A 26432-nucleotide genomic window follows, 5' to 3' on the forward strand; every position below is an offset into this window, starting at 1 on the left:
ACATGGTTTTAAAAAGTAAGCCACAGTTGAAAACCATACTTCATGTAAAATGTCACACTTTTTTGGGTGCACAGGGGACAAAATTAGCTATATAATTTAATATAACTTCAAAACTGCTTGAGCCATCAAGATAAAATTGCACACATTTATTGACTACATTGATTTGGATATAATTTGCTCCAAAACACATTCTAAAACTAAACTGAATTAAAGTAAGGTGAGAGAGAAGAAAAAGCTTCATTATTTTGAAAACCACCCATAATTAGTTCAATAGTGGGTACATTTTTTATGCGGTTACTACTGGGATTACACCTACATAAGCTTAATCTCAGAATATGTTTCAAAATATGACACCTATGTATGTTTAATCTCAAAACATGTTTTAAAATAGAGCCGCTGCTGCAATATCTGTCAGAGATTTTATAAATGCACATTTTTATTGACTTTATAATAAGACTGCCCAAGAACATTTTAATAACTAGAAATGGTAGGAAAGGACACAAAAACAGTTAATGGAAAACAAAATTTGGAATGAAGCAGTTGATAAAATACCTGTTTTAAACTTCTTTCACATCACCTCAGCTATAAGATACCTATGACTCTATGGGTACTGCTTATTTTATAAACTTTTGATCCTTTTGGGGGGTGGGGGTGGGGGGTGCAAAACTAAGCTTTGTATATCAAAAATTAAAATTGTCACAGCCATTTCAATAAAATTGATCAAACACACTTATTAGATTATAAAATCAGAAATCTGATTATCGCCAGCTGACTGCCAAAACAAATTCATTTATTGCAAACTGACTGCTCCTACCAAAAATGGATGATGTTTTCAAGTTTTGTCTACACAGATTATCGATATTCCACATTTTCGTCAGTAAAAACTGCAAATTAGTTAAACTTCAAAAAGATTAGCAAATGGACATAGCTTCATTTTCAGAACCACAGACTACAGTGGCAATCAATGAAGTAACCCTTGTAGTTTGCTGATTTTATAAATGCAATGGTATTTGCCTACCATTGGAGCAAAAAAACTTTTCAAGTTAGTTATTGAGAAAAATAGTCATTAACACAGATTTACTAAACAGGCTTAAAAAAAAAACAAAATCTCAGAAGACAAAACTGAAACTGGTTTTTCTGGTGCTGTAGAATAAGAACTGGTACAAAATTAGACATAATCAAAGTTAAGTTTAAACAAGAGCACCGCCCTGCGGGTGCTGACGCTCATCTGATTTTTTTTGTATAATAGAAATATTGTCCTACCCATGATTTTCTAAGTCTAAAAAGGGCCATCATTCTTGCAAAAAGCAGGATAGAGTTATGTTTCTTGATGTACAGTGTCCACTTACGATGGTGAAAAACTGTTGCAAGTTTTAAAGCAATAGCTTTGATAGTTTATGAGAAAAGTTGACTTAAACATAATACTCAACCAAGAAAATGATTTTCTAAGTCCAAAAGGGGCAATAATTATTGCAAAAAGCAGGATGGAGTTATGTTGCTTGCTGTACAGGGTCAGCTTATGATGGTGAACAAGTGTTGCAAGTTTCAAAGCAATAGCTTTGATAGTTTAAGAGAAAAGGTTGACCTAAACATAAAACTTAACCAAGAAATCTGATATTTTCTAAGTCCAAAAGGGGCCATAAATCTTGCAAAAAGCAGGATGGAGTTATGTTTCTTGCTGTACAGGGTCAGCTTATGATGGTGAACAAGAGTTGCAAGTTTTAAAGCAATAGCTTTGATAGTTTAGGATAAAAGCTGACCTAAACATAAAACTTAACCAAGAAAACTGATTTTCTAAGTCCAAAAGGGGCAATAATTCTTGCAAAAAGCAAGATGGAGTTATGCTTCTTGATGTACAGGGTCTGCTTATGATGGAGAACAAGTATTCTAAGTTTCAAAGCAATAGCTTTGATAGTTTAGGAGAAAAGTTGACCTAAACATAAAACTTAACCAAGAAATCTGATATTTTCTAAGTACAAAAGGGGCCATAAATCTTGCAAAAAGCAAGATGGAGTTATGTTTCTTGCTATACAGGGTCAGCTTATGATGGTGAACAAGTATTCCAAGTTTCAAAGCAATAGCTTTGATAGTTTAGGAGAAAAGCTGACCTAAACATAAAACTTAACCAGGCAACGCCGACGCCGACGCCGACAACCGCTCAAGTGATGACAATAACTCATCATTTTTTTTCAAAAAATCAGATGAGCTAAAAAACAACAAGAATTATGTCAACATTGTATCACTAACGCCCCCTGAGAATGCTTGATAGAGTAAAATATAAAGTTCAAAAAGGGCTGACTGAAAAAAATGTGATTGTGCCACTAACAAAAGAACTGCATCTGATGTTCACTAGCTGAAATATATTTCGATCTTACACTAAAATAACAATCCTATATATGTATACCAAGTTTCATTTGAACTGGATGGAAACTTTAGGAGTTGAGTATATAGTTGTAATATGACCAAGACCAAAAAAAAAAGGCAAAACCTTAAAAAATCATTTCACACATTAAAGGCTCATAATGCCTTTGTTTAAAATGTGGCTGCCACATTTTCCATTATGAGCATAGAATACATTAATTTCTTGTTAAACCCTATTTGTCAAAGGTTTGAATATTGCTGAATATACTAAAATGTTTTATTGAATCTATCGTTTTTTATTACCTCCCTTTAATGCTCTAACTATAACAATTAATGTGCAATATTAAAACAAGAGCTGTCCGTAAGACAGTGTGCTCGACTTTTCTCAGTGCTTGACTCTGAATTAGAGCTTTGCCAGTAAAAAAAAAAAGTTAAAAAGGGACATAATTCTGTCAAAATTCAATCAGAGTTATGGGGATTGTCTCTCCTGGTGTAGACTTTGATGGTAAATAAGTACTTTAAGTTTCAAGTCAATAGCTTTGATAGTAACAGAGATATTTAACTTTATCAAAAACTTAAGCAACGGCTACGCCGACGCCGGGGCGAGTACAATAGCTCTACTTTTTCTTCGAAAAGTCAAGCTAAAAAGTGCTTTTCTAACCATGCCAGTATGCAAAACAGCTATTTGGAAAGCTGTTTCATCTGTTTTTATGATAAATATTTAAAGCATAACGGACCTTTAAAGTTCACTTTATGATGATGATGTAGAATGATTTTCATTCGAACTGGATGGAAGTTGTAGGAGTTGAGTATACAAAGTACAGATGCAGCTAATATATCTAAGTCCATAAATAGGACATAACTCAAAAATAATAACTGGACACATATGTCCACTTGATGTTGATAATGTATACCAGGTTTCATTCTAATTAGATGAAATCTATAGTTGAGTACACAAAAAAGTGTGACAGACAGACCATTCAAACACCATATGCCTCCCTGGTCTTCGAAAACCAGGGACACAGATATCAGTAACTTAAAAAAACAAAAAACAAAAAAACTTTCAACGAAACTTTATCCAAACCTGGGTCCTGCACTGTTTTGAAATATCAGAATGTTGAAAATATATTTAACCAAACATAATTACAAGATATTGCACTCTGTCACCCATACTTGCTTCAGTCAATCTATCAACTATATTTCAAGAGCACTGTGCATCAGAATAAAATGCAGCATATATAACTACACTGACGAGATAAAGAAACGCCTCATTCAAACTCGGTATACAATTTTTCGTTAACCATGATTCAAAATTAGAAAAGAACAATTCCATTCGCAAATTAGATGCTTTACAAGAATTTATGGTCAATAAGAAATCATTTTATTGTCGCATTAAGCTTAAATCTTGAATTTTAATAGCCCGGTCGGAGAAATTGCATTAGAAAAATCAGTAGCGCGTGTGGCCACCTCTGCTAGCAACCACAGCAGCAAGGCGACGCCTCATAGAGCCGCACCAGTTGCGTAACAGATACCGTGGGATTCTGGCCCAATCCTGGTGCAGCGCTGCTACCAGTTCCCGGACGTTTGCTGGCTGGGGTTGACGTTGGCGTAACCGCCGTCTGAGATAATCCCACGCGTGTTCAATCGGATTGCAGTCCGGTGAACATGCCGGCCAAGGTAAAACATTAATGTTTCTAGCCTGTAGAAAGTCCCTGGTGACGCGTGCAACGTGAGGTCGCGCGTTGTCGTGCTGATAGACTAATTCTTGACGTTGACGGAATAAAGGGACAACTACATGACGTAATATCTGGTCGATGTAACGCCTGGCTGTGAGATTACCTTGGCAAACGACGAGTTGGGACTTAAACCTATGGTTGATTGCTGCCCACACCATTACTCCACCTCCACCGTAACGATTGTGCTCCAAAACGCAATTGTTTGCGTAGCGTTCATGGCGTCGTCTATAGACACGGATACGTCCGTCGGCGTTCCACAAGTTGAAACGCGACTCGTCACTGAACACTACGTTCTGCCAACGCTGGCCGCGATGGTTGCGGGCCCAAATAAGACGTTGGTGACGGTGGCGTAACGTTAGAATTAGACCGCGGTAGGGCCTACGACAGGTAATTCCGCGTTCTCTGAGTCGATTTCTCACTGTATGTCGACTAATTGGACGTCCACGTTTACCTACAACTATACGTGACGTAGATTGCGCCGTCACAAATCTGTCACGTAAATGACGTTGACGTATATAATTATCCTGTCGTATTGACGTTACACGCGGTCTACCTGAACGTGGTCTATCGATAGACGTTCCCGTGTCTCTAACACGTCGAATAAGACGCACAATTGTCGAACGAGAGACTTGTTCCTGCGTTCGCCCACATTCAAGCATAGCCAAAACCTGAGCCCTCTCTTCAGAATTCAGCCTCGGCATTACGAAAACTAATGTTTTTTTCAGAGAATATCTGAAAATATGGTTGTGTGTCGTATTACACATGTACATGTGCAAAAATCGTTCAATCAAACCACATGGTTTACATGCACGGACTGCACGAGGAAATCATGACCAGGTACATGAAGTGAACAAATGGCTGAATGAAATCGCGCGAGTTTTTGTTCACTGTGTTTGTCGGTCAGAGTACATGTAGATTTACTACATTTCACAACAGTTAAAAGCGTTAGGAAAAAAATAACGCCAAATTTCAATGAGGCGTTTCTTTATCTCGTCAGTATAGTAAATATAAACATTTCAGTAGATATAGTCATACAGATACAGTAAGGTGTACAAATCCAACATTCTATTGTTCATGTGTAACAATTTCTACTCAGATTTACACTTTTACATTTGATTTGGAAGATAATTAAGTACAAACAACTTGTTTCTAAACAATGAATGGCAAATATATATATTTACCTGTGCATGATATAAACTCAGACTTTTCGCTTTATGTAGTGGGATTAAAACCTTCATTAAAAATTGCTTGTGTTCAGACTTCAATGGTAATGCAAACCCATTGATAATGCTGAAAATAGAAGAAAATCCATTGATAGTGAAAATACATTGACAATGCTGTAAATGGAACAAATTCCATTGATAATGTTATAAACTGAGCATGATACATATTGACAATGCTGTAAATGGAACAAATTCCATTGATAATGTTATAAACTGAACATGATACATATTGACAATGCTGTAAATGGAACAAATTCCATTGATAATGTTAGAAACTGAACATGATACATATTGACAATGCTGTAAATGGAACAAATTCCATTGATAATGTTATAAACTGAACATGATACACATTGACAATGCTGGAAATGGAACAAATTCCATTGACAATGCTGCAAATGGAACAAGATCCATTAATAAGCTGCAAATGGACATTGGTATTGATAACAAGAGCTGTCCGTAAGACAGCCAAGCTCGACTATTCGAAATATTGTCCCAGAAGCAGGAAAATATTACCCAAAAAGGTTAAATATCAAAAGATTTTTAAGTTCAAAAGGGGGAATAATTTGAGCAAAATGCATATCAGTTATGGGACTTGCTGCTATCAATTAGTTTTATAACCCCGAAGGCACATGTGAAGTTTCAATTCAATATCTGCATTAGTTTTGGAGATAGAAACTTGCATGTAAATCTTTAACCAGAATTTTCAAAGTCCAAAAGGGGGCATAATTTGCCCAAAATACATGCCAGAGTTAAGGGACTTGATCCAGTGAGGTTAGTAATTGATCTAGAAAAAGAAAAAATAAGTTTCAAATCTATATGCCTTTTAGTAATAGCTGTATGTACTTGCACGCAAAACTTTAACCAGAATTTGCTAAGTCCAAAAGGGGAAATAATTTGGCCAAAATGAAGGTCAGAGTTATGGGACTTGCTGCTATCAACTAGTTTTATAACCCAGAAGACACATGTGAAGTTTCAAATCAATATCTGCATTAGTTTTGGAGATAATAACTTGCATGTAAAACTTTAATCAAAATTTTCTAAGTCTAAAAGGGGGCATAATTTGCTCAAAAAACATGTCAGAGTTATGGAACTTGACCCAGTGAGGTTGGTAATTGATCTAGAAAAAGAAAAAATAAGTTTCAAATCTATATGCCTTTTATAAATAGCTGTATGTACTTGCACGCAAAACTTTAACCAGAATTTTCTAAGTCCAAAAGGGGGCATAATTTGGCCAAAATGAAGGTCAGAGTTATGGGACTTGCTGCTATCAACTAGTTTTATAACCCCGAAGACACATATGAAGTTTCAAAACAATATCTGCATTAGTTTTGGAGATAATAACTTGCATGTAAAACTTTAACAAAAATTTTCTAAGTCCAAAAGGGGGCATAATTTGCTCAAAATACATGTCAGAGTTATGGGACTTGACCCAGAGAGGTTGGTAATTGACCTAGAAAAAGAAAAAATAAGTTTCAAATCTATATGCCTTTAATTGATGGCTGTATGTACTTGCATGCAAAAACTTAACCAAGGTGTGACGCAGACACCGACGCCAGGGTGAGTAGAATAGCTAGACTATTCTTCGAATAGTCGAGCTAATAAAACAAGAGCGTCATTGACCCTAAAGCGCTTACCTGTGTACAAGGCTTCAAGTGTGTTTGTTTCTTCTATGTTAGCCTATATTATATACAATTCACACATATTTTTGAACCTAGGGCAAAAATTTGAATAATTACGGTAGACATTACAAATCTGATATCACATGCCAAATAATCAAGGCTCTAGCTATTATTGATTCAGAGAAGAATTTTTTCAAAGTTATAAAAGCCTATAGTAGGTACATGTCAGACACAGTGGCATGGCCATTTTTTTACCTTAAAGCAATTACTTGAACAAGTATGGTAGAGTCAAACCCTTGTACCACATGCCAAATATCAAAGCTCTACAGAAAATGATTTTTAAAGTCTGATAGCTAAAAACCTTTTTTTAACCAAAAGGACCTGTATGTTCAATGAACCGGAACCATTTGAACGCCTTTGAAAGAGAGCTACCCAGAGATCATTTGTGTTAAGTTTCATCAAAATCCATTCAGTGATTTTGGAGGAGATGTTTAAAGAAATTATTGATGAAAAGTGACTACGCCCTCTGGCGGCCATGTTTTTTTAGTAATTATCCGAAAACGGATTGGTCTACATACCGACCGACAGAACGACACAAAACAATATACCCCTCCTTCCTCGAAGAGGGGCATAATAATCTTGGTAGAGGGTCACACAAGGACCATCTCTGTAAAATTATTCTAAAATCGGCCAAGCAGTTTCACACAAGAAGTTTTTTAAAGTTTCCACTATATACATATTGGGAAAAGTGACCATGCCCCCTGGCGGCCATGTACTTTCAACATTTTTATTTTTGCAAACCACTCTTCAACTTTTTGTTTGTTTGTTTTGGGTTTAACGCCGTTTTTCAACAATATTTCAGTCATGTAACGGCGGGCAGTTAACCTAGCCAGTGTTCCTGGATTCTGTACCAGTACAAACCTGTTCTCCACAAGTAACTGCCAACTTCCCCACATGATCTCTTCAATTTTAGAGTAATATTTTGGGTTTAAACACTTGTATGATGTCAATCAAAGTTTTTATTTTTAGCTCTGATTTAGCTATGTAGAACCAATGTAGAACCAAGCGAAACCGTTCGAACAACTTTCGTAGAGGACTATCCCAGGAACATCGTTAACGATAGAATATATGTCTTACTGACGTAAAACTATTTTGCTATTTGATAATTTTAAATGCTTTTTTCCAGAATTGAAACATTGGTCAACCATATCTATTAGAACAGCTGATGAAATCTCATGAGATGTCGACATCTCAAACACTTTAAATTCCCTTAATAAAGGCGTCTTCTCAACTATATTATGACTGAGGGACAGAGAGTGTCACTTAAAACAGACAAAAGAGAACTGTGGGAAAAGTACAGTTGCTTGTCCAATCAGACGGGGAGTCATTTCATTCAGGCAATCTACATAGGAAACAGCACTGGGCGGGTAGAAACTCAACATTTAAGACAAAAAGTCTTTAATAACTTGTACCTGGGGGTATTTGACCTCTGTGACTTTGACCTTTGAGCTAGGGTTTAGATGCTGCACTCTGCTTTGTTATGGTAGTTATTTGAACCATGTTATTTCAAAACCCCGCAATGCAGAACAAAGTTTTTCAAAAGACAATATCAGACGTCAGCAAAAACAAACATGCACACAGACAGGTAGCACTGTATGCACCCCAATCCATTTCTAATGAAAGGTGATTAAAACACTGCATTATTTTTCTTCCTTACTACTTCCACAAACACACAGACTGAACCTTTGACTGACAAATCAGACCATTCTCAGTGTCAGCAGCTTATAATGATATATTACAGAAGTCTTATGATCCTCCAACTACTTTAAAACATTATAATCAGACTCTTTAAATTTTTAAAGCTCAGAATATCATCAACAAACAAAGCACAACAAGTATCTAGTCCATTCAGCTAATGTCCCAGCAAATTTTGTATACACTCACCTGCCTAAAATCTCTAATAATTCTCCAACACCATTGAAAGATTCAGTTTCATATATAAACCTGAAATGGAAAGATTTTGTAATATTACGTTTATTTCTAAATAAAATCATATTAACTAGAACCATAAAAACAAAAACTTTCTTGGTGAAAAATGACCTTCTGCATAAACAAACACATATCATTAACATTATGATGGTTCATAAAAACGAATGCACCATTATATAGATCAAGTGAGTACTGAAGAATAATACATGCATAAAGAATCATTTCTAAGCATGACCTTGACCTTTGAGCTTGTGGTCAGTCTTGCAAAAAACCAACAACAATTCATTTCCTTACAGCAAGTTTGTGTGAAAAAAATCTATTGAATGCCCACATATGCATTTGAAGATTACGGACTTCTCAGGAAATGACCTATTTGACTTCAAATACACTGTTTGAGCTAGAGATTGTTGAGTTTTGCATGTGACACATCTTGTTATGGCGAATGCAAAGTTTCAAGAAAATGCATCTATACATGGCAGTTATTAATAAAGAGGAAGTTTTCAATACCTATGGTATCATAAATGCACTTTTATGCTGTACAGTTGTCAATAAGGATGTGATGGTTTTTTTTAATATGTTAAATAAAACCATACTATTTATCAAGTGGGAATGTGACAATCCAAGTACTATTTTCCACTGTTCAGTAATCTGAGCTACATCCTGTTTATATATACATGTTACTTACCTAAGAAATATATCAAGTACTCACCTAAGAAATATATTATTAATTTGTTTCCTAATGAAAGCTCTTAAGCCTAAGAATTTCCCATATATCCGATGTAGTACAGTTTTTAGAAAATCTCTTTCTCTCGGGTCCTCACTGTCAAATAATTCTAACAACTGAAATACATATAAAAGACAATATGTTAGTTCTTAAACAGAAATATTTTACCCAACAGTTTTATAAAGAAACAGCTAGTCATATAACAAGAGGAAAATTACATCTGAATAAACAAATGCAATGCATGTACAAATGTTAATAGTACTACACTCAAACATTCTGGGACACACTTACGACTTTTAACATAAGAAAATTATTCTGACTTAATTGTGCTATGTGACAATTTGGATTTACCTAGAAACTGAAAGGTAAAAAAAAAACGTCCTGTGAAGGGCCAAAGTAAGGTAAAATAGAATAGGCTGCTTAACTTTCAAACAAGAATAATTAGACTTTTTGTAGCCATGTCATTCCTAGAGACTCACAATGTCAGTACTGTAATTATTTTGTTTAATGAGCCCCCAAGCTGGGGATTTAGACAACTAGTTGTCAGGCTATACTTACTTGTAGCACAAACTTTTGATCAATAAACTTTTTTGCATGGCTTGGTTGAAAGTCAGGAGATTCAAGGAACCGTAGAAAGAACTCATACACAATCTAAAATGAGATAGAACAGAATGATTAAACTTCAATCAAGACAAAACATGAAAGCTAAATACCACAAGTAATTACAATCTACACCATAACAATATGTTCCATGAACTGAGGCTACACAACATTATCAAGGTCTCTGTGGCTGGTAGTATGGTGCTTTTTAACTCTTTAAGATATCTTTACTAATGGCAATTTTTGTATTTTCTCTATACAGGTGTAAATTTCTAGCCCACAAATGGAAAAAAATACTTATTTTCAAATTCTACAGGACTTTTACATGAAAATGTTGTTTTTATTTTAGGATATTCTGGGAGTCGTGTAACAATAAATCAACAAATAAAGTCAAAATTGGAATTTCACAACTTTTCCATGTCCACAATGACTGAAACAGAAAATATCTCAAATTCAAAACTAATCAAGACGTTCTGAAAATTTCAAAACTTCCTATTATCAACATTAAATTTCTGAAAAGTGATATAAAATATGATGTAAGTACAGATAAGTAAAAAAAATCAAGTGAGATGAGTGAACAGGATCAAATTTGCTGACAATTATGTTCTGTCCTAATTTTCAACCAGGAATACTAGAGATGCTTTTGAGAAAAGCGCATGTCTCCCACAACTGCCCCTTAGATGATGAAAAATATTAGTTTCTCTAGATGTTTTAGACTAGTGGATCCAATTAGATGGTCTGGATGAGTGGATCCAATCAGTAATTCAAGGGCCATAAATGAAAAGTGCCTGGGCGGATTTGGCTAGTTATCGAACTTTGGTAAGGTCTTATGGCCAAACACATTTTGTTCAAGTTTGGTGAAGATCGGATGAGAAATGTTCGATTAAGAGTGCGGACAAGAGTAAACAGCCGGATTTTTTCGGTAATTCAAGGGCCGTAACTCCAAAATGCCTGGACCTATTTGGCTAGTTATCGAACTTGGCCGAGGTCTCATGGTCACACACATTTTGTTCAAGTTTGGTGAAGATCAGATGAGAAATGTTCGACTTAGAGTGCGGACAAGAGTAAAAAGGCCGATTTTTCAATAATTCAAGGGCCGTAACTCAAAAATGCCTGGACTGATTTGGCTAGTTATCGAACGTGGCCGAGGTCTCATGGTCAAACACATTTTGTTCAAGTTTGGTGAAGATCGGATGAGAAATGTTCGATTAAGAGTGCGGAATTGAATAAAAAGGCCAATTTTTCGATAATTCAAGGGCCGTAACTCCAAAATGCCTGGACCTATTTGGCTAGTTATTAGTTATCGAACTTGGCCGAGGTCTCATGGTCAAACACGTTTTGTTTAAGTTTGATGAATACTGGATGAGAAATATTCGAATTAGAGTGCGGACAAGAGTAAAAAGACCGATTTTTGGTAATTCAAGGGCCATAACTCCAAGACGCCTGGACCGATTTGGCTAGTTATTGAACTTGGCCTAGGTCTTATTGTCAAACACATTTTGTTCAAGTTTGGTGAAAATTGGATGAGAAATGTTCGACTTAGAGTGCGGACAAGCTTTGTGACAGACACACACACAGACACACAGACAGACAGACTGGAGTAAATCAATATGTCTCCCACACCACTGTGTGGTGGGAGACATAATTACTAGCTGCTAAGAATAAGGTGAAAATTATCAGCTAATACCTTAGCTTTTAGTGAAACTAGTTTTTATATGCATCAAACAAAAAATCCTTAAAGAGCTATCTGAACCTACTTTATGACATAGATTTTTGACCAAATAACCAGAGTTTCATCAAAACATGTCAAATTTCAGCAACATCATGCTTGTATGTAACTTTATACAGACACCATTGGACTTGCTCTCATTTTGAAAAATGATCAAAATAAAATGTCACAAAAAATCTGAAAATATTAAAACACATTATACAGCACAGTTTTAGTCTTGTTTTCATGCCTCAGTGTTCCAGGGAACCGTACCAAAATTAAAACTGACCCAAATTATTTAGTTGATCGAGGTGATTTTTTCATTAAAAATATGACCCCTTCTCACATCAGACTAAAAATACAATATACTAGTAACTACCTAACTCAGAGTAATCCTGCAATAAAGTACCTTGATGAAAGCGGGAACAGTAACTTACCTGTAGGTGTGGCCAGGATGCCTCTAGTGTTGGTTCATCCTCCTCCGGGTCAAACTCTGGGTTGTCATTGGGAGGTAACGTTCGGAAGATATTGCAAGCAATCTGAAAATACAAAATATGCATGTATACATTTATTAATAAACTCATTCTTTCACACTATCATGGTCAGATGTATCTGCATTCTGACAGCTTAACAAAGGAAAAGGCTGTCAATCATTTTCCACCTTGCAGACTAATCTTCTTCTGACTAGAGCTATTCATTCCTACTTTTTCTGCTGCAGTTTATATTACTTCCATAACTGTTATGCACATTGACATAAAAAGTGCATTTTACAACCATACAAAGAGTTTACCGACAGCACCAATGAAGGCCAGACCAGTGTGACTGTACTCATACATAAGCTACATAGTACATAGTTACATTTCATTTATTTGTATTATACATTTTATTTATTTGTATATCTCTTGAAATAACACATATTTGAACCGCAATGTCTAAAGTAAAGATTTGAGATGCAATAAACAACAAACTGAAGGTATCAGTAGACTTGAGTAGCGACATCTAGTCATACTCTTTAATGTCTGTTGTCCGCAACTTGACCTGTTAGTATTGATTAGAATATTCCATTCTACCTTATCATCATTTCATCTCTAGTAAAAAAACATACTAAACTAGTTAAAATGTACAGCTGTCAAAACTTTCAACATTTATTAATTTATAATTTCATACATCTGGTAATGCTGTAAGAAAAGTTCATGTAGCCAAACAATAAATGAGTATCCTACACATTACACCAGTTGACAGATGAAAACATTGCAAACATAAACTTTTAACTAATATAAAATTTATTTGGATAATAGGATGACTATAACAAGCTGAATTTCACATGGTCACAAATAAAGAAACAAGAATACTGCTGTAAATACAGTAAGTAAAGGTTCTGACGACAGTCAATTAATGTGCAAACTAAATCATACCCACCTATACAAATCGTAAATGCAAACCAGTGTCAACACAAAATGAACGATGCCAAACTAAAAACCTACCCCACCTATACAAATCGTTAATGCAAACAGGTGTCTACACAAACTGAACAATGCCAAACTAAAAACTTACCCCACCTATACAAATCGTTAAAGCAAACAGGTGTCTACACACATTGAACGATGCCAAACTAAAAACCTACCCCACCTATACAAATCGTTAATGCAAACAGGTGTCAACACAAAATGAACGATGCCAAACTAAAAACCTACCCCACCTATACAAATCGTTAATGCAAACAGGTGTCAACACAAACTGAACAATGTCAAACTAAAATCCTACCCCACTTATACAAATCTTTAATGCAAACAGGTGTCTACACACACTGAATGATGCCAAACCAAAATCCTACCCCACATATACAAATTTTTAATGCAAACAGGTGTCTACACACACTTAATGATGCCAAACTAAAAGCCTACCCCACCTATACAAATAGTTAATGCAAACAGGTGTCAACACAAACTGAACAATGTCAAACTAAAATCCTACCCCACTTATACAAATCTTTAATGCAAACAGGTGTCTACACACACTGAATGATGCCAAACCAAAATCCTACCCCACCTATACAAATCTTTAATGCAAACAGGTGTCTACACACACTTAATGATGCCAAACCAAAATCCTACCCCATCTATACAAATCTTTAATGCAAACAGGTGTCTACACACACTTAACGATGCCAAACCAAAATCCTACCCCACCTATACAAATCTTTAATGCAAAAGGGTGTCTACACACACTGAAGGTTGCCAAACTAAAATCCAACCCCACTCATAAAATTAATCTTTAATGCAAACGGGTGTATATACATACTGAACGATGCCAAACCAAAATCCTACCCCACCCATACAAATCTTTAATGCAAAAGGGTATCTACACACACTTAAAGATGCCAAACTAAAATCCTACTGGAGGTTCAATTGAGGTAAAAAAAATAAAAAATGAAAATTTTTACAAAACTTAAAAACATCGTTCAAACCAACTGTAAAGTGTTTCTGTGTTGTTTAATTCCCCCAAAACGTAATTATTTGGCATCCAATTTAATGCAGTGTGTCTTAAAATTATGCATTTAAATACGGTACCTCATGTATTCCGTGACACGCTCGCGACATTACACATTACGTCATCATACCCAAACAGCTGTGTACTCCGATAATATTTTCCTTAGTACATGCGAGTAGCAATACACAATGTCAGTGGTTTGACACGCTGCTTATGTGTCACATTTTAAATTAAAAGTTATTAAAACTGCCGAAGAAAAGGTCAACACTTTGCTGCAAATTTGTTTAAAGTCGTCAGGAAGCTTGTGCGCGGGTGGTGCAAAAACAAATCAAAAATGGATTTACCATTTAATTTTCTATTTGATGATTGGATACGTACTGTACTTAGTATAAACGTTCTGGATTTACCGTACATGGACTGTTTAAAAGTGTGTTTAATTCTTAATACATTGGATACTTACTGTAAATTACTTATTATGTGGACTTATAAAAATGAGGTAGGTGATTTTTTTTTCGTTCTTGTTGACTTTTTTTCCCTCCAAAACGGGTGGGGGGGGGGGGCGTTAATTAGAGGGGGGGTCTTAATTCGGGAAAATACGGTATACAAATCTTTAATGCAAAAGGGTGTCTACACACACTGAACGATGCCAAACTAAAATCCAACCCCACTCATAAAATTAATTTAATGCAAACGGGTGTAAATACATACTGAAGTATATACATACTGAACGATGCCAAACTAAAATCCTACCCCACCCATACAAATCTTTAATGCAAAAGGGTGTCTACACACACAGAACGATGCCAAACTAACACAAATTTAACATAAACAGGCTGTCTACACACACTGAACAATGTCAAACTGCAATCCACCCCCACCCATACAAATCTTTCAGACAAACAGGCTGTCTATAAGCACTTATAATAGCAACAAACTGCCACTGGAATCTAGCATTCTGATAAAGCTAATCAATACTGTCAATCATTTTCTGCCATTTCTCTGACCACATTTACATACCATGTGACAATAAAGTATGAGAGAGGAAGTTTACATCATATCTATTTCCTGCTGATTTTCTTACATATGCAGATTAATACTGTGAATGCATTTGACACCTAAAGAGAAAGAAAATGGCCACAGGCATATTGATTAGACAGTCAGTAATTTAGATGTCAAAGTGTACCAGAAAAGAGAGCTGTTGCTGCATTCTGCTGATCTATGCTGTCTGAGCAACAGCTGATTATACAAGGGAGCTTCTTATCTACTGTACTTCTCTCTGTAGGAATTAATTCCTATGGATTTTTTAAAGACTAAACAGTTTTCTTATTCTGGTTCTCTGTATAGAAGGAAATTATCCGTTCATATCACCAATAAGAGGTATTGCATGATTCCACATAGTTAAAAAAAACAACACTTTATGACCTGAAGTTTCCTTTGATATGATTATATACAACAGAGTGGGTAGATTTCCTATAATTCTACAACATTTCTGCAACATGAAAGGGACAATGGAAGTCAAACAACATTCTATACCACTGGAGTTGCACATAAGCAGCATTTTAGTTGCTTTGCAGTGTCTTCCTCCAAATGTTTTCTTTTTAGCAGACTTCTGAGCTATTAGCATTTCAAAACGTAACATAATAATCAATGAAGAACAAGCAATTAATCTAGCTTCCATTTCTTGCACAACTAGAGAAACAATGCAAGAATTTTTTTGTAATTAAGAAACATCCATGCACTTTATGGGAAGATCATCAAGATTAAATTTAGTTATTGCAAACTTGGCATAAACACAGGATTCCTTAACATGTCATAAGACAGAAAGTCTAAAACATTAGCATAAAGGCATACTGCCTAAAGCAAATCACTTCCAAAAATGGCACCAGTTACTAGTGTAAATAGTGTTTTTCTGTTCCCAGAAAGTCCGAATGTCAGCTGGGATGGATGTTTTAGCTTGGTAAGTACAGTACCACAATATCCAGACTGCTTGCAGGAAAAAGTCAAATGATTCACCCAACTGTGTCAGACTAGATATAGCAGAGTTTCCTAAATGTGTCTGACCATATAACGTCCTGTAAAATTTCATTTGGTCTGGTAAAAAAGGGGTTTTATTTAGTGAACTTTTGACTTAGTTTAGTAAAATGACCACTTTAAAGAAGGCTGTCCGAAAACATTACTGCAACTGACTGATAAATATATGTAACATCTGTAATTTTATAGAAAACTTCAGACAAATATATAGTATACTCTTCTAGAGTGAGGCGATTACTGAAGATGATGATGATGAATATGTCTTGTACCTGCCAGAAGTTTATGTGAAGAAAAGCCCTTTCATAAATAAATCTGTTACCTTTTATATCCTAATATCCAGAAATAAGATGAGATAACTTAACCCTTACCCTGCTAAATTTCAATAATGAACATGTCCATCTTCCAATTTGGACAGCACCATTAATTGTTAAAAGGGGTGCTTACCAAAAAGATATTGGCTGAAAAGCGAACAGTGCAGATCATGATCTGGATGTACAGGCTGATCATGATCTACACTGGTTGCAAAGGCAGAACCAATCGTGTCCAGCATGGTAAGGGTTAAACTTTACCTATTATTAATTTCCTTAACTTCTGTTCCTTTTTTGAAGGAGTAATGAAAACGTAATCATGTAATGAAATATGAATGCATCTATCTCTCTAAAAGTAAAACTGGAAATAATTCAAAGAGTGTTAGGATGAAAGTATTCTGTGAGGGTATTTTCTACCATGGCAGAGAAACAGAAACAATCGTCTGTTAGGCTATATAGGTACTACTGCGAAAAATAGATATACATCTCAATGCTTGTGGCAGGCGTTACTATAAATAGCAACATTAGTATCACACACTGGTTCTGCTAGGTATATCAGAGCCAAGAAAAAGCATCAGATGCCAGGTAAATGCTGAAATATTCCATTGAAAACAAGTTTTCAATACCTACATGTCATCATTTTTCAGTCATTTTATTTTCATTCAGTCTGCTCAGTTATTCCAAACAGGCCTGGGATTTGCTTAAAATTCTCCTTGGATTTCAGAATTCCTGTCAGGACATATTTCTTCCTTAAACTTCTATCTATTGTTCTATAATTTTCAAATGAGACTTGGTGTGGCTTTCAATAATATCTGCTGTTGTTTTAACAAAGGGGATAGATTCTTTTTGTATCAAAGAATTACAAACTCTAGCAGGCAGCTATGTGATTACACTGGTATCAAAAACTGTCTTTACAACAGAACCATTCAATACTAGAAAAAGAAGTATTGCCAAATTTTCCAGTAATTTGTTAGAAGGACTATGAATGATCCATTCATTTATTTTAATGTGACAGTTACTACAGGTCAATATGCTATCTACTGATCAACACACACAAACCTAGCACCAGTATGGAGTAATTCCAACCTAAATTTAAAATGCAAAATGCAACTCAAACCAATGTTAATTGTAAATTTCCTGCCAAGAAATCACTACTATGACAAACATACACTGGCAACACTGACTGGCTCTAATGGTCAACAACCTGCCCACTTTCAGAAGCCTAGAATATTCTGCCATACAAAAATAATCTAGAAGAGTGAACAAGAACTCCATCTGTGGAAAATATCTTTTTACAATGTTAAACAAGAGCACCGCAATGCGGAGCAATATATGCCCGAAGGTATGACCTTTGACCACTGTGTTACAAAAGGGTTATATCAGAGGATGGGAGTAAAATTTAAAGAACTTGACTGTTCAAGCCCAAAGGACAGGAACAACAAAGGGAAGAAATTCAAAAAAAAAAAAATCCACAGGAAAAAATGCTTACCAGGTACAGATAATGTCAAAATACACCTAAAAATTGGAGGTACCATCCATGTTGTACCACAGAGAAGTGGTCCGGCCAATAATAAAGAAGTTACAAAATAAGCTATTTTTAAATAGTAACATAAAAGGAAAGTAATTCAAAAATAAAAATTTATTGTAAATAAATAAAAAAGGGATCTGCCAAATAAAATCAAGAGCTCCGCAATGCAGAACAATATACACACAAAACAAAGCCATATGACCTTTGACCCCTCAGTGTGACCTTGAAGCGAGCAATCAAGAACATGTGCTCTGCACGTCATCTCGATGTGGTGAACATTTGTTTTAAGTTTCTTCGAAATCCTTCAAGGGGTTCAAGAATTACAGAGTGGACACGAAATGGCTAATGGACAGACAGACACCGAGGATATAACATAACACATCCCTTTGGGCGTATAAAAAGTCTGCACTTACAATGCGAAGTATCTGCTATGATAACACACTAGTACTTTCTCCTTGGGGGAAATGCCGTTTTCAAGAGCAGATAACTCTTTTTCAATAATGGTGACCTGTGATTTTTATTGCCTATCTTTGTTTCTTAGATGAATTTTTTTTGTCAATATCCAAAGTTTGAAGAAATTCTATTACTGGGAAAAATTTCGCCCATCTCATAAACAAAGCCCAGCACCCTTTATCAAAACCTCAATATTGTCTGTTTTTTTTTAAGTTTGAAACTACAACTCACAGTCAGTACAAGTAATTTCTGACAACAAGATAAAACTTGAGAAGTAAGATGATAATGCAATACAACATCTAAGAGGAACCCAGAAAATGCCACAAATTAGATTTGGTCTGAAATCCTTATTCAATAGATAGACAGGAAAAGCTACAAAAATACACTAATGAAAAACCTAAAAGTCTCCTTACGCTTTTTTTTGTTTTGTCAAATGTAAGAATTGATGCCATAATCATGAGAGACCAAAATTAGCAAAATGAAGAGTGAAAGAAATAGGCTTCAATCTTTCTTTCAATACAGTAAAATGCACTAAGCTGTTGAAATGCTGTTCATCAAAGTCAGTAGTACATGCTGATACTACAGCATACTTAATATCTCATAAAACCTTTGAAGACAATAATTATATGATGGAGATCTTCGGAATACTTTCCAAAGTCTCCTGTTACTAATGAACCAGTTTCTCAATGTAAGCAAGTTTGAAATCAATGTGAATGAATGTGTCTGAAAGATAAAATGAGAACCAATAGATGTAAGTACAATCTCATGGTACAGTTCTATTGATTATCAACAGTTCCTTGATACCAATAACATTTCTGTCTGCAAAAATAATTTCAAATGACCTCAAATCTATACAAAGTAAGAGAATTGGGAAAAGACAGGTGGCTAAAGTTGCCTTAACAACATGTTACTGCATGCATAAAATGTTCACATATAAATGCAAACAAAGCATCTATTTGTCTGCCTCTGAAACTTCATAGTCCTGTACAAAAAATGCTACAAGTTTCTATGCAGGTATCAACAAATTCTTTGTAATCAAGTCATCCTGCAAAATGAGTTTTTTAAAACTCACTCGTCTTGCTGCCTTTTGAACTCGTCCAGCAATTCACTAAATGAAAAATACCTTATTATATTGTATTACTCACATTGTGTCAATATTTCTACCAATGTTAGCGAACAGTTAATACTGGAACAATGATGATGAGCTTTGGATTATCTAGCTAATGCAATCATGGTGCAATATAGTATTAATGGAAAGAACAAATTCTAGAGTTGAGACCAATCAAGCAACTTTAGTTTTGATCGCAGAGATGTTCTGGCATTTACACTGCTCCTTTTTTTACTGAATTTACTATATTTTTGGTCAAAAAGTATAGCGGTACTCAAACTGAGAGCTGCAGGAAATTGTAAAACGGAACTCATTTCTACCAGTATTCACAAACAGGCAAGTGTCTAGCCTGCTAATAAGCTATCTGTAAGTTTCTTGTGTATTATATTCTACAGCAAGTTGTAACATTTCTGCATAATGCTACAGTACCATTACAAGAAATAAAATTCAAATGAGTAGATTTTTTGTATAGGATGGCAAGTAGAGCAAAATCTCAATCTTCCCACAAGCAAGGCAGATAAAATACAATCCTCTTACAGGCTCTAACCTACAGCATTAACAAACAGGAGATTTGAAGTTTATTGCCGGAGATCTCCTAACACAATGTCATACCCGAACTAGAGATGCTTTTGAGAAAAGCGCATGTCTTCCACAACTGCCCCTCTGAAAAATGTTAGTTTCTCTAGATGTTTTAGACGAGTGGATCCAATTAGATGGTCTGGATGAGTGGATCCAATCAGTAATTCAAGGGCCATAAATCAAAAGTGCCTGGGCGGATTTGGCTAGTTATTGAACTTGGGTAAGGTCTTATGGCCAAACACATTTTGTTCAAGTTTGGTGAAGATCAGATGAGAAATGTTCGACATAGAGAGCGGACATGAGGAAAAAGGCCAATTTTTCGATAATTCAAGGGCTGTAACTCCAAAATGCCTGGACCGATTTGGCTAGTTATCGAACTTGGCCGAGGTCTCATGGTCAAACACATTTTGTTTAAGTTTGGTGAAGATTGGATGAGAAATATTCGAAATAGAGTGCGGACAAGAGTAAAAAGCCCGATTTTTGGTAATTCAAGGGCCATAACTCCAAGACGCCTGGACCGATTTGGCTAGTTATCAAACTTGGCCGAGGTCTTATGGTCAAACACATTTTGTTCAAGTTTGGTGAAAATCGGATGAGAAATGTTCGACATAGAGTGCGGACAAGCTTTGTGACAGACACACACACAGACTGGAGTAAATCAATATGTCTCCCACACCACTGTGTGTGGTGTGGGACATAATGAGCAAAAGCAAGCTTCTGAATCTGGCCCTGCTGTTACAGGTATCAGTAAACACAGCAATGATTTACTTTTACTACCAACATACAAATGAGACATAGTCTTCTTTACCCCGTGCTTCTATTTAACTGCCCCGTTATCTCCAAAGACAAACAAAGTAGGTCTTTGGCAAGAGCTTCAACTTACTGGGTCTCGGTCTACGAAACAGAGCCATTAGAGAAACCTGTTTCTTGCGAACTATAGAGATACCTTAATAATACTGAAGGACTATAACAAAATACTTACCATTCTAACAATCTCTGGGTACACTGGTTCAGCAAGGACACCCCTTGTTGCCGTTATATAGTCCACTAGCTCGTTCAGACACGCTCGTTTCACCTCCTTGCTCTTTAGATCCGAGACAGGGTCCATGAAGTCGAACACGGCACAACATTGCTGCAGTTTCTTTACAAACAGTTCTTGTTGTTCAGCCGGAGCAGTGTCTAAAACAAAACAAACAAACCAACTGAAATAATAGATATTGTTGATGTTTTAAAATAATGAGAACAACAAATTGTTTAAGGACTGCCATTCTAAATAAAAGTAATCGTACAACTTCTTATTTTGTCATAAATCTATATACGTTCTAAAAATAGTTTTATGATAAACAGGACTGGTATAAGAGAAATTAGAAACAAGGAAGTAATAATAATAATACACCTTTAAATAACAAAATGATTAAGAACATTTCCCTGTTTGTCATATATCAATAATGCAAACACATGATCAATTATCAAAGCTTCAACATGAAACAAAAATAAATGAAGTTGAAGATCAACATGATATTCATTTTGTCTAGGATTTTATGTATTTCTCTATTTCAGTAACTCATATCTGTTACCTTACAATTAGATTAATTGTACATTTAAAGAAACATTACAGGTGACTTTTCCTAACAGTGATACAGTCACCAAAGTTTTCAGTTTAACAAGCAGGTGGGGTTGTCTTAATTCCTGCCAAATATTAAACAAATAGTTCTCTTTAAAAGTCACAGACTTAGTCTCCAACCTGGTCCCTATATAAATTTTTACCAGGGGATCAAGGTTAATCTTTGAATACTGCAAATTCCAATGTATTTATATATATGAACTAACAGCAGTTTTCCAAGGCTAAAAGAAAAGACACAGGTACTAAAATTTCTCTATATAATATGCTGTACTCTATCTGATAGTTGCAATGGGTGGCAAAAGCAAGTGTTCAGCTTGTCCATCTTGTCCCAGAGCCTAATTTCAAGATACTATGCTATATATCCATTATACAGACTTGTATAAAATTAACTCTCGCAAAAACAGAAAAACTGTTAAATCAGATTTTGTCACCCCTGGTTATCCTATGCATTCTTTGTAAATGGCAGGGTACAAAAATTTATTGTTCATAAAGCCTTTTATCAGTATTGACAGTATATGGGGTGTCTGCAGGTACATCTGCTGACATACTGTTATTCTGGTCAACTTTTTTACCAAATTCAGCTTTAATTGCTTCAACCTCCACACAGGAATATTGTCAAACAACCATCCCGGCCTCCAAGCAAATCATGTGACAATCATAAAATGATGTGATTGTAAAATGGTGACACTGCCTGGTAACTCAAAGGCTGGTCCTTTTCTTCAGGCAAACTGATATTTATGCCAAAGCGGTGAGTAATATTTAAGAAAGTATTCAATATAATATTATTTATTTTTTGTTGTCAGCCATTCGTCAAATTCTCTGACTTGAAATACTTTCAAAATTTTTTATTGTTTACAATTTTAACAGGTGCCTGTCACAAAACTAGTACAAGAGGGCCATGATGGCCCTATATCGCTCACCTGTTATCATTGCACTTGAGGACAAGAAGGTCCTCAGAAAAAATATCTAAGTCCAAAGGACAGGAACAACAAAGGAAAGAAATTTAACCAAAAAGAAAAAAAAATCCTTACAAGGTACAGATATGTCAAAATAAACCTAAACATTGGAGGTACCATCCATGTTGTACCACAGAAAAGTGGCCTCAGTTTTTCCCTACGGCCAATAATAAACAAGGGTGCAGAATGTCACAATATACGCCCGTCACAGCAAATTTGTTTACACTAGCACCTGTATTTGCAAATGGAATTTTAATTTTCTAGTTGTTTACAATGTTGTTTTTTTTAGAAATTATTGTAATTCTTTTATTTTTCTAAGTCCACAAAAAAAATCCTTACCAGGTAGAGATACCTTAAAATACACCCAAAATTTGAAAGTAATATCAATGTTGTACCACAGAAAAGTGGTCTTGGTTTTTCCCTACGGTCAATTATAAAAAAGTTACAACATAAGTTATTTATAGTAACAACTAAGGGAAGTTAATCTTTAAAGAGAAAAAAAAAAAAAAAAAAAAAAAAAAAAAAATCGAAAAAAAAAAAATTACAAGTCCACACAAAAATCCTTACCAGGTAGAGATAGCTCAAAATACACCTCAGAATTGGATGTAACATGCATGTTGTACTACAGAAAAGTGGTCTCGATTTTTCCCTACGACTTGTAATGAAAAAGTTACAATATAAGCTATTTATAGTAACAGCAAAGGGAAGTAATTCAAAAGAAGGGACCAGTGCATGACACTCCGTCTCATGATGGTGTACAATTGTGCCAAGTTACATCAAAATCCCTACATGCATGAAGAAGAAATGCTCCAGACAAAGTCATTCTTGTATCTGACCTTTGACCTTTAAGTGTGACCTTGACCTTAGACCGAGTGACCTGGTTCTTGCACATGACACTCCGTCTCATGCTTGTGAACATTTGTGCCAAGTTGTATCAAAATCCCTCAATGCATGAAGAAGAAATGCTCCGGACAAAGTTTTCATTCTTGTATCCTTTGACCTCTAAGTGTGACCTTGACCTTACCCCTAGGGACCTGGTTCTTGCGCATGACACTCCGTCTCATGATGGTGAACAATTTTGCCAAGCTACATCAAAGTCCTTTCATGCATGAAGAAGATATGCTCCGGACAAAGTTTTCATTCTTGTATCCTTTGACCTCTAAGTGTGACCTTGACCTTAGACCTAGGAACCTGGTTCTTGCGCACGACACTCCCTCTCATTATGGTGAACAACTGTGCCAAGCTACATCAAAATCATTCCATGCATGAAGAAGATATGCTCCGGACAAAGTCATTCTTGAATTTTTCATTCTTGTATCCTTTGACCTCTAAGTGTGACCTTGACCTTAGACCTAGGGACCTGGTTTTTGCGCATGACACTCCGTCTCATGATGATGAACAATTGTGCCAACTTTCATCAAAATCCCTCCATACATGAAGAAGATATGCTCCGGACAAAGTCATTCTTGAATTTGACCTTTAACCTCTAAGTGTGACCTTGACCTTACACCTAGGGACCTGGTTCTTGCGCATGACACTCCGTCTCATGATGGTGAACAACTGTGCCAAGTTTCATCAAAATCCCTCCATGCATGTAGAAGATATGCTCCGGACAAGGTCTGTGGACGCCGCCCGCCCGCCCGCCCAACCGCCCATCCGCCCGCCAGGGGCGTTCCCATAATACGTCCCGTTTTTCAAACGGGCGTATAAAAAGTTACTAAAATAAGCTATTTATAGTAATGTAAAAGGGAAGTAATTAAAAAGAAAATTATTGTAAGTGAACAAAAGAAGGATCTGCCAAATAAATCTGTTGACATAGATGAAATTTCTGATCAGTATTTTCATTAGTTACAGAGATATACCCATTTTAATTTGAAATAAAGGGAGGTAATTTGACATAAAATCAGTCTATAGTTATCTACCCTGATTAGCTCAGTCCAACTAATGACAATAATGAAATTTCAAATAAGTCCTATAAGTACTTACTGATATAAATCTATTTTGACAACAATCAGGGAAGGTAATCAGATATAAAATAACTCTGGAACCTATGATTGAACCTGATTTGTCATGGAATCAAAGATTTATTGTTGTTGAAGACATTTTGGAAGTTTGTATCAAATAAAACCATAAATGAAGTCTCTATATGGCTGCAAAAGCCAAAATAGCCAATTTTGGACCTTTAAGGGGCCATAACTCTGGAACCCATGATGGAATCTTGCCAGTTCAAAAAAGGAACCAAGATCTTGTGGTGATACAAGTTGTGTGCAAGTTTGGTTAAAATCAAATCATAAATGAAGTTGTTATTGTGCAGACAAGGTCAAAATAGCTAATTTTGACCCTTTCAGGGGCCATAACTCTGGAACCCATTATGGGATCTGACCGGTTCAACAAAGGAATTGAGATCTTATGGCAATGTAAGTTTTGTGCAAGTTTGATTAAATTCCAATCATAAATGAAGCTGCTATTGTGCAGACAAGGTCAAAATAGCTAATTCTGGCCCTTTCAGGGGCCATAACTCTAGAACCCATAATGGAATCTAGCCAGTTCAAGAAAAGAACCAAGATCTCATAGTGATACAAGATGTGTGCAAGTTTGTTAAAATAAAATCATAAATAAAGCTACTATTGTGCAGACAAGGTCAAAATAGCTAATTCTGGCCCTTTCAGGGGCCATAACTCTGGAACCCATACAGGAATCCGGCCAGTTCAAGAAAGAAACCAAGATCTCATGGTGATACAAGTTGTGTGCCAGTTTGGTAAAAATGAAACCATAAATAAAGCTGCTATTGTGCAGACAAGGTCAAAACAGCTGATTTTGGCTCTTTCAGGGGCCATAACTCTGGAACCCATAATGGGATCTGGCCAGTTCAAGAAAGGAACCTAGATCTTATGGTGATACAAGTTGTGTGCAAGTTTGGTTAAAATAAAATCATAAATGAAACAACTATCGTGCAGACAAGAAATTGTTGACCGGCGGACGCACGCACGAGACGCACGGACTGACGGCGGACGAAGGGTGATCACAAAAGCTCACCTTGTCACTATGTGACAGGTGAGCTAAAAAGTAACAGACTTAGTATTATTGTATTATCTTTAAGGCTTTTTTTTTCTTCCTAATACAAGCAAAACAATTAATATTCAACGACTGAGATAAAAACTCTCTGTACAACAAAATTCAAAAATGAAAACTATAACTACAGCTGCTTTTGAGAAAAGCACATGTCTCCCATAACTGCCTAATTATCTGAACAGTAAGTCTGTCTTTAAATACTGTTTACTCACAGAAAATATTACTTTGATAGTTTTGGAGTAAGCGGCCTATCGGTTAGTTTTAGAGTAAGCGGCCTATCAGTAATTCAATGGCCATCATTCCGAAGTGCCTAGGCCAAT

At 35.7% G+C, this 26432-nt stretch overlaps 1 protein-coding gene across 2 annotated transcripts in view; it reads right to left on the bottom strand.

The window, feature by feature from the left end:
• LOC123530532 (serine/threonine-protein phosphatase 2A 56 kDa regulatory subunit epsilon isoform-like) overlaps nt 1-26432 on the bottom strand; it is a 65032-nt gene that overhangs the window by 17738 nt on the left and 20862 nt on the right. The window contains exons 2-8 of one of the 2 annotated variants that reach the window (XM_045311308.2): nt 21443-21639; nt 12401-12502; nt 10214-10306; nt 9641-9771; nt 8887-8946; nt 5279-5387; nt 3446-3457 (exon numbers count right to left, since the gene is read on the bottom strand). In XM_045311308.2, coding sequence (XP_045167243.1) covers nt 3446-3457; nt 5279-5387; nt 8887-8946; nt 9641-9771; nt 10214-10306; nt 12401-12502; nt 21443-21639 — 704 coding nt within the window. The remainder of the gene's footprint in view (nt 1-3445; nt 3458-5278; nt 5388-8886; nt 8947-9640; nt 9772-10213; nt 10307-12400; nt 12503-21442; nt 21640-26432) is intronic. The other variant, XM_045311315.2, reaches the window with a different exon arrangement.

Source organism: Mercenaria mercenaria, chromosome 1 (genome assembly GCF_021730395.1).
Source record: "Mercenaria mercenaria strain notata chromosome 1, MADL_Memer_1, whole genome shotgun sequence".
NCBI classification, from domain to species: Eukaryota; Metazoa; Mollusca; class Bivalvia; order Venerida; family Veneridae; genus Mercenaria; species Mercenaria mercenaria.